At 40.1% G+C, this 8762-nt stretch overlaps 2 protein-coding genes across 2 annotated transcripts; both read right to left on the reverse strand.

Moving 5' to 3' along the window:
* Positions 1-209: 209 nt before the first annotated feature.
* Positions 210-1241, reverse strand: LOC135226723 (putative nuclease HARBI1). Its single transcript, XM_064266431.1, has one exon. The coding sequence runs from the start codon at positions 1239-1241 to the stop codon at positions 210-212; it is 1032 nt and encodes a 343-aa protein (XP_064122501.1).
* A 2090-nt stretch (positions 1242-3331) lies between these two features.
* LOC135195079 (uncharacterized) lies at positions 3332-8480 on the reverse strand. Its single transcript, XM_064221452.1, has 6 exons — positions 8346-8480; positions 6152-6241; positions 5542-5679; positions 4669-4815; positions 3935-4118; positions 3332-3632 (listed from the first exon to the last, which is right to left on the reverse strand). The coding sequence occupies exons 2-5, from the start codon at positions 6216-6218 to the stop codon at positions 3952-3954; spliced, it is 519 nt and encodes a 172-aa protein (XP_064077522.1). The 5' UTR covers positions 6219-6241; positions 8346-8480; the 3' UTR covers positions 3332-3632; positions 3935-3951.
* Positions 8481-8762: the final 282 nt, after the last annotated feature.

The raw sequence follows: 8762 nt of genomic DNA on the forward strand, positions 1-8762 counted from the left end.
TCCTTCGCTCGACGTGTGTAGTTCGGACCCCTTCTTGCCATGAGTCGTTCCATGAGGTTCAGCGACTCCTGCCTCCAAGTACCTGGTACGACGTTATGGTGTTGGTCCTCGTGGTCAACGTCGGTGCCAGCACATGGGGGGTAGCGTTGCCGTGCCAGGTTGTCCATGACACATACACACAAAGTTATCTTCTTGCACACCTGTACATCCTATTGCATCGTCGTCCCGAAGACTCGCCATCTCATCTGCAGCAGGCCGAATGCGTTTTCCACCACACGACAAGTGCGAGATAATCTGTAGCTGTATAGTCGTTCGGTGGGATCTTGTGATTGCTGGGAGTAGGGCTTCATCATCCACAAATTGAGAGCAAAGGCAAAGGCAATGTGGAAGGGGATGGGTTCGTCATCGTTGGGCAGATTTCTGTCTTGTGGGAGTCCTGCTCGGTTGTTTGTGGTGGCCCTGGCCAGGTTGCACTTCTGCCAGGTTTCTCCATCCCCAGCACCTCCATCTGCACTGACGTCGACGAACAGGAACCTGTACTTTGCATTAGAGAGAGCCATGAGGATGATGCTGTGGAACTTCTTGTAATTGAAGTACAGTGATCCTCCACCTTTGGATTTCTTGATCGCGACATGCTTCCCATCCAGGGCTCCCACACAATTAAAGTAGTTCCACTTTGAGGAGAATCGTTTTCCTACGTCATTCCATTCTTCTGGTGTCTTTGAGCACTTCATCACTTCTGGTTTGTATGTGTCGATAATGGCTTGGCAGACTAATGGGATAAACCGGCATATGGAACTCTTGGAGACTCTGAAGGTGTATTGGAGGCTTGTATAGTCGTTCTCACTTGCCAGGTGGCGGAGAGTGACCGCCAACTTGAGTCCCACCACTTGTGCAAGCCGCATTTTTGTGTCCTTCTTCGAAAGGGGCGTTAGCCTTTCGACCATCTCCTCGAACAATTCAGGGTAGATGCGTAGAAAGTTCTTGTGTCCTTTGCGGTCCTCCTTGTTCAGTTCTTGTAGTAGCTGGTCGTAGTCTCCATGTAGTTGTCGCCGTGTCAGCCACTCCTGAGCCCAAATCCGCCCTGCTCTGCTGTCCTTTCTGTGTAATTGTGCAGATGGCTGTGGCACTGTAGTACGTCTCCCCAACCCGCCAATGACCTTGACTGCACAGAGACACAGGACAGCTACCAAAAATCTCTGGGTCTCCTGGGGTGAGAGCTGTTGAGGTCCATATTGCATACTGGGTGGGCGTGGAATAAAGGATGTGCTTGGCAGGCCTCTATATATACCCAAGGTTCATATCTGCCATGGTGTGGCATGGTGCATGTGCAACAATCATGCACCATTTCACGTCGTGTCTCATTCAGATGTGCATGCACTCCGCAACAACACTGCAAGCCCTCCGCAACTCACCGCTACATGGAGTAACAGAGCCGCAAGAGTGCGTGCCCTGGCATAGCAACAACCACCATAAAACCGCACCAACGCTGTAACACTCCACTAGACACCGCAACAACATGCCGTCACATGCCTGTTACACCTCGCACGGGTCCGCGCCACATCGCCCAATAACGGTCATTTTTTCTCCCCACCGCATCAATTTTCGTGCGGTTTCTTGTGGTCCCACGCCACAACAGCCTGCAACACAAAAGTGCATAGGTGTAAACCTACCTTAATGGAGATACACGTGCATATGTGTGTTACGATATCTTAAAATAGATTCTTCACTCTGGATCGGACCACAATAGCACTTGCTCGGTCATTGGAACATCTCGGGAATAGGAAATTCCCAAGCTGAGAGTGAGCAATCGTGGGAAAATTAATAACGGTTATAAACTTATCTTTGCAGGCGTTCTGATTTTCTATTACCATTTTCATTTTATGTGATTTCTATTAACCATTTCTGTATCTGTAATATTATGACATTTTCTTTCTCCACAGAAATGTTTCTGTGGACTTGTGTTGTGTGGAAGCGGTCACGACCCACAGACTTTTAGTTTGTTTGTATGGTGTTTTTACGTCGCATGGAACCAGTGGTTATTCAGCAACGGGACCAACGGCTTTACGTGACTTCCGAACCACGTCGAGAGTGAACTTCTAACACCAGAATGGAATGCCCGAGAACTGAAACCAAACCGAGCACGCCACTGAGACGCTCCATAGACTTTTGGGACTGTGACAAAGACTTTTGGTGATTAAGGGGAAATATGTAGGGATGATGGGTGATAATATATTTTGATTTCCATTTCCTATTGGAATTCCATTTTCTGTTTTATTTGAAGTAAAGGTTTATAACCCGTTTCCCTTACTCTTCTCCAGTTAATCAGTGTCATGTTAAATTTACTCAATGAATTCTATTTTCGTAGCCTAGGGTTTAACTTTAAATGCCATAGTTAAAAAGGTATGAGAGAGAGAGAGAGAGAGAGAGAGAGAGAGAGAGAGAGAGAGAGAGAGAGAGAGAGAGAGAGGTGAATAGAAAAGTTCTTCACTGGACTTTGAGTTGCCGATTGCAGTTTTCAGGTAAGCAAATAAGTATCAAGCATATATATATATATATATATATATATATATATATATATATATATATATATACTTTATGCAGTTTGTGAAATAAGAATAAAAAAGTTGAGAAATGTGGAGGTACACAGCAGTGATAAAAGATTAGCGCCAGTGAAAGGATGGACTGGCTTGTTTGGAGATGGTTCAGTCAGGTGGAAAGAATGGAAGGTGAAAGGTTGGTGAAAAGATAGTATTACTGGGAAATACTGAAAGAGAGGAAGAGTTAGAAAGGTTTGGAGAGATGGAGTGATAGTGGCATTCTAAACGGAGGGCCTGAACATCCAGGAACTGAGGAGGGGGAAGCGGTTATGTAAAATAGAGGTAAATGAAGTGAACTGAATATAGAATTCTGGCCAAGCACTGGGACCTATGAGGTCATTCAGCGCTGAAACGGAAATTGATAGCAAATAGTTTGAAAGGTGTAACAGCAGGGAAACCTCTTAACACTTGCACTATGAATCAAAAGTTAGGAGAGGGTGGAAAGTAAGATGGAAGAAAGAGAACATGAAAGGAGGTACAGTAAAAGGAACGAAAGGGGATCAGCTAGGGGCCGAAGGCACGCTGCAAAGAACATTAAGTAATGCCTACATATTGCATCGCATGTGATGAAAGATGGCGGCATCCCTCGCTAGAAGAAACGGTTGTTCCTTGTTTTAAAATTCTCGTCTCGTCTCTCCCTCTCACAGGCAAAAAACACAGTTGTGTATGTATCAATCTTTGCACTTAAACTAACTTGTGATTTCGGAAAGGATTTCAATAATAAACGATAGTAATCATTTCATCATCATAAATATATTTAGTAGGATTTGTCCATTCTCAGAACACATCCGGAGACAACATAAGTTACATAACACGACCAACAACTTTCACAATAACTTATAAAGAAAAGGCTTAAGAATAACCCATCTTTCCCCCATCCCTGACTTTGACTATCAGCCGATCCACTGACATGAGGTAAAGAAGTGTGGAGGAATCTAATAAATAAAATCATAGTCTAATAAATAAAATCATAGGAAGCAGTGATCGGCCGACAGCGATGCGATTAGGACTGCCGGTCAGGTCGTCCGACACCTGGAAAAGAAGGAAGGGAGTTGAAAAATACAATAAAAGAACATACGATGATGCATCGAGATATCATAAGCAGTCTATTAAGACACTAAACATTCCGCATTATTATTATTATATATTATGAAAAATAAAGGTAGTATGTGCGTTGTTTTCTGTGGAGAGAGAGATGTATACCTATTATCTAGGAGAAATGAGGCGAGAAAGGGTAGGAAAAATGCAAATAAACAGAAACAAATGAAATTATAACACTTGAGGAGAGAGAGAGAGAGAGAGAATAAGCACGCATGAATATAAAATCCACGTACCTTCCATCCAGAGTACCTCAAACATTTTTGAACACCCTCGAGTGGGAACACCGCCCGTAGGTCTCCAGTTCGATGGAAGGATCCTTGCACTTGGCCACATTCAGTAGGCAGCGGTTGGGATACGTTACTCCATTAGTACCGCACACGGGCTTATAGTGCTTCGGGCATCCGGTTGGGCATTCGACTGCAAAAGGATCGTGAAATTCATATGTTTCTTAAGTAGTCTCATTATCTATTCAATTATTTACTCGTATATTTTCATCATCAGCTCCAAGGCAACGTGACGTTGGGAATTAAGTGGACGAAATGACTAGCTCTATACTCGGTTTTTTTCCATCTGTCCACCTGCCTGTGGTGTTTGTGTATGGTAACACTGCGTCCCGAGGTTTAGATAGTTACATTCAGCTTACATTCAACATTTATAATAATATCCTATTTCGCATATTAACGGTGTAATTCGCATACAGTAAATTATTAAAACACTTTTCAGTTGCAAATGTACACCCAGATATCCTTTTATTTACCTTAAACTTACACAGCGTAACTATTTAAAGCCTAGGACGCAGTGTTACCATGCGAAAACACCACAGGCGGACGGACCGATGGAAAAAACAGAGTATAGTCAGGTTTTCACACGATCTTGATATTACAGAGTATGTTGAACAATTTACAGCTATACATAATGGTAAGAAAAATAACTTAATGTAAGATAGCAAGATAAACAGACAGCTTACCACATGGTCCTGCGTAGTCCAGTTGAATGGCTGGATTCTTGCATGTGGTCATGAGAAGCACACAGTCGTTGCTGTAAGTGTTGCCGTCTGTGCCACACACTGGCTCCAAGTGGCGGTTGCACTTCACGGGGCACTCAATTTTGGGAGCTGGAACATCAATTATGATGATGAAGAGAATATAATGGTAGCTAATTAATAGTTTTACGTTAATGATTAATCATACTTTGCATAATCTACGTCGTCGGATATGCTTGTGTAGACAACAACTACCTATTGCAAATTTGACGACACAAATGGCAAATCCTTTGTTACGAAAATTCGTTTTCATTCGGCTTAAATGACCTGATTATTATGAGAGAGAGAGAGAGAGTATCGAAACCGTGGGTTTGATGCCTCCTGTTTGTTCCTAGGCAACCTTTTACTACCAGTCTCACCTTCAGCCACCTTTGTTTTTGTTGAAAGATTAAGCCAGCCTTGTGGTGGCATGGGCTCTTGCTCCTAGAGCAGCCCGTAACTGGTTGCTCAGCCAACGCCGGAGGATAACTCATGTTTTATTTTTCTTTTTATGTAATAGAAATGTGAAGCAATTTACGACGGAGTCAAATTCACTTTGTTTTCCTCGTCACATTACAGCAACATAGGCGTTACTCCCTCTTATGCTTTTATTTTTCTTGAACTTACAACCTTTTTTTTTTAAAGGGTGTTCTATGAATATTATAATGTTAGGCCAAACTCTTCCCCAAACCTTCACCGCTTTCATATTCTTCCAGCCTATACCCCACCTTTCCTATTTGCCCAGGTCCTTTAGTTACCAGTACTCTCAGTCTTTTACATAAAAAGGGAAAACAATTGAAACACAAGAAAAGGACTTACGGCATGGTCCTTCACCAGCGAGCTGAACAGACTCATCCCGACAGTTGGCTATGTTGAGGAAGCACCTATTTGAGTAGGTTGTGCCATCACTGCCGCACATTGGGTCGTAACGTAATGGACAGAAATTTGGACAATCCTCTGCAATAGCAAGCACATAAATTCACGAGTTAGTGGATAATTGATCTTAGTCTGAGGTGTGATATACAAAAATAACTAAGCAAAACTGAAGCTGCAAAATATGAATAAATCTCAGAAAAAAACTATTAGCATTATCTTCTCTCACTGTACTTATCTAAGTAGTCATGATAAAGTGATTTAGTAAAAGTTGCCCTTTATCAGAGGGAAATTAATACATTAAAGTCAGCTGTTATAGTTCGTCGTAACTTTAGATAACATCATCTAGCTGTGTGCGCATATATATATATATATATATATATATATATATATATATATATATATATTATATATATATATATATATATATATATATATATATATGTGTGTGTGTGTGTGTGTGTGTGTTGTGTGTGTGTGTGTGTGTGTGTGTAGTGTGTGTGTGTGTGGTGTGTGTGTGTGTGTGTGTAGCAACCTTATCTGTGCGTATACTTACTCGATCGTTCTATCGTAGCCGCTGACACCGCCAACAGAAGCATAGACCCAAATACCAGACCTGTCATTTTCCTCTTAAAGTACTGCGTCTCTGTAAAAGATAGACAACAAAATTTCTTAGACTCGTCGTGGAATGTTGATGCAGCGTTTACATTTCCTTAACTGTGGAACGTGAACGGTAAATGAAAGACAATAGAAAGAAATTACCGGGTAAAATTGGTTGTAATGGGGTTTTACCAATATGCGTAGTACTAACCCGGTTTTTTTTTAGCGCTTATACTGGCTTTTAAGCAAACCAGTAGGTGATTTTTCCCGTGGGTTTTACGTTGCTTTAGCGACTTGGTTTCTCCTTCTCTCTCTCTCTCTCGTCTAATTTGTAGTTACAGTGTATAATCATTCGAACACGGAAATTCCAGCTAAAATACCTCAAAACAGCTAAATTGATGTCATTTTTATTTCTTTTGTCAAGTCTATTTTACTTTCGTGTTTGTTATTATTTCATTGCCTTCAATTCTTAGATATCTTAAGATTACAACTAAATTGCTGATTAAACTGAGTGAATAGCCGATCTGGCGTAACAGGCCAGAGAATCTTTGACATTATTTCGTAATCGCCACGTGATTTCTTGAATTATTCATACATGGCAGAGGATTTTTTCTCGCTATAATGCGTAGGGCTCTTTCGTCTTCCCGGACTTCTAAACTATTTACCATCATAGTTACGTCAAACAAATTCAGGAAATTTTCCCTTCGATTTTGTGTATGTACACACACACACACACACACACACATATATATATATATATATATATATATATATATATATATATATATATGTGTGTGTGTGTGTGTGTGTGTGTACATATTTATATATACACACATAAAACCTGATTGAAAGACGCTTTACATACTATCTTAAACAGCGTGTTCGTATATTATAGGACGAATCAGCATTATAAATAATAGTACTATGTAATCAACACGAATATATGAAATATAAATAAATTCTAACGCAACACTAACAAATGCAGAACACTATTAAGAGAAATCCGGGGAAAACAGAGAAATAAAAAGATTGGATGTCACTTTTAAACATGACTGGACGGATATCCTAAGGTGATGCGACTCTCATTCTTGAATATGTGAAATTCAGGCCAAGTGCTTTCACTTTCCCGTCTTGATTTTTGACAGCAGTTTCTCTTCACGTATGAAACTTAATTCACACACTGTATGCTAAATTTAACACACACACACACACACACACACACACACATAGATTATACTATAATATATAACATTATACATTATATACATATATATATAGACGATTATATATATATATAATATATATAATTATATAACGTTATATATATATATAATATATTATATAATATCTATACTATATATATTTATATATATATAAATACGTAGTCCTTTGGAAAGTGAATCATTTGAATATTCTAGTGACAGGTTACGCTTTCTTTAGTGTCTATCGAGAGTAGGAAACCTGACCTTACTGAATATGCGACAACAGCATAGCAAATTAAGATTTTCGACGACATATAACGGCCAGAAAATAAAGTTTATAAAAGTGTCAGAATAGGCAATGATCCTGCTGTTTTGAGAATTCTCTCATTGGAAAACACGAAAAAGTTTTATACTAATCACGTATACATACATACACACACACACACACACACACATATATATATATATATATATATATATATATATATATATATATGTGTGTGTGTGTGTGTGTGTTGTGTGTGTGTGTGTGTGTGTGTGTGTGTGTATGTATGTATACGTGATTAGTATAAAACTTTTTCGTGTTTTCCAGTGAGAGAATTCTCAAAACAGCAGGATCATTGCCTATATCTGACACTTCTATACACTATTTTCTGGACGTTATATGTCGTCGAAAATCTTAATTTGCTATGCTGTTGTCGCATATTCAGTAAGGTCAGGTTTCCTACTCTCGATAGACACTAAAGAAAGCGTAACCTGTCACACTAGAATATTCAAATGATTCACTTTCCAAGACTACGTTTCTGTATCCACTGAGGTTACATAAATACCTGTTAATATTTCAATCATTATCAGAGAGGACAACTGACAAACATTTAAACACTTGAAACCAATCCTCTAAAAACAACAATTGAAAACTATAATTTAACAATGGGCACAATTCCTCACCTAAGAAAACTTTCTCCTCTTCTCTCTCTTTCTCTCGTGAGGTCCAGCTGTCAATAACTAAGCAGCCTTACCTGAACGTGGTCGTTTATAGTGCAGCACTTTTGTGACGTCATATCCTCCTGTTCCATCACAGGAGGCTGTTTATACACGACTTGGAAAACCCCAATTGAAACTCTGACTCCGCCAGGCCCTTCCCCACTCACCCCCCCCCCTCCTACCTATAGACCCACACGGCACAGCCCTGTCGATGGCGTCCTATTACGGTTCTGAAGGCTTTGTTGTCATAATCATTGAAACAGGTTTTCCCATTGAAGATTTCGATGGCTTATTCAGGGAAAGGTCTGGGCGTTAACAGGTAAATCGTCATGTTCGATGTGATTGGAAAATTTGGGTTGTTGAGGTGGACTAACTACAAAA

This window comes from Macrobrachium nipponense, chromosome 15 (genome assembly GCF_015104395.2).
Source record: "Macrobrachium nipponense isolate FS-2020 chromosome 15, ASM1510439v2, whole genome shotgun sequence".
NCBI lineage: Eukaryota > Metazoa > Arthropoda > Malacostraca > Decapoda > Palaemonidae > Macrobrachium > Macrobrachium nipponense.

Excerpts from the sequence above, each read along its gene's own strand:
- LOC135226723 (XM_064266431.1), bottom strand. The coding sequence starts at position 1,241 with ATGCAATATGGACCTCAACAGCTCTCACCCCAGGAGACCCAGAGATTT.
- LOC135195079 (XM_064221452.1), bottom strand. The coding sequence starts at position 6,218 with ATGACAGGTCTGGTATTTGGGTCTATGCTTCTGTTGGCGGTGTCAGCG. Across the intron at positions 5,680-6,151 it reads GGCTACGATAGAACGATCGA|AGGATTGTCCAAATTTCTGT; the intron begins GTAAGTATACGC and ends TTGCTATTGCAG. Across the intron at positions 4,119-4,668 it reads GGACTACGCAGGACCATGTG|TCGAATGCCCAACCGGATGC; the intron begins GTAAGCTGTCTG and ends ATCCTTTTGCAG.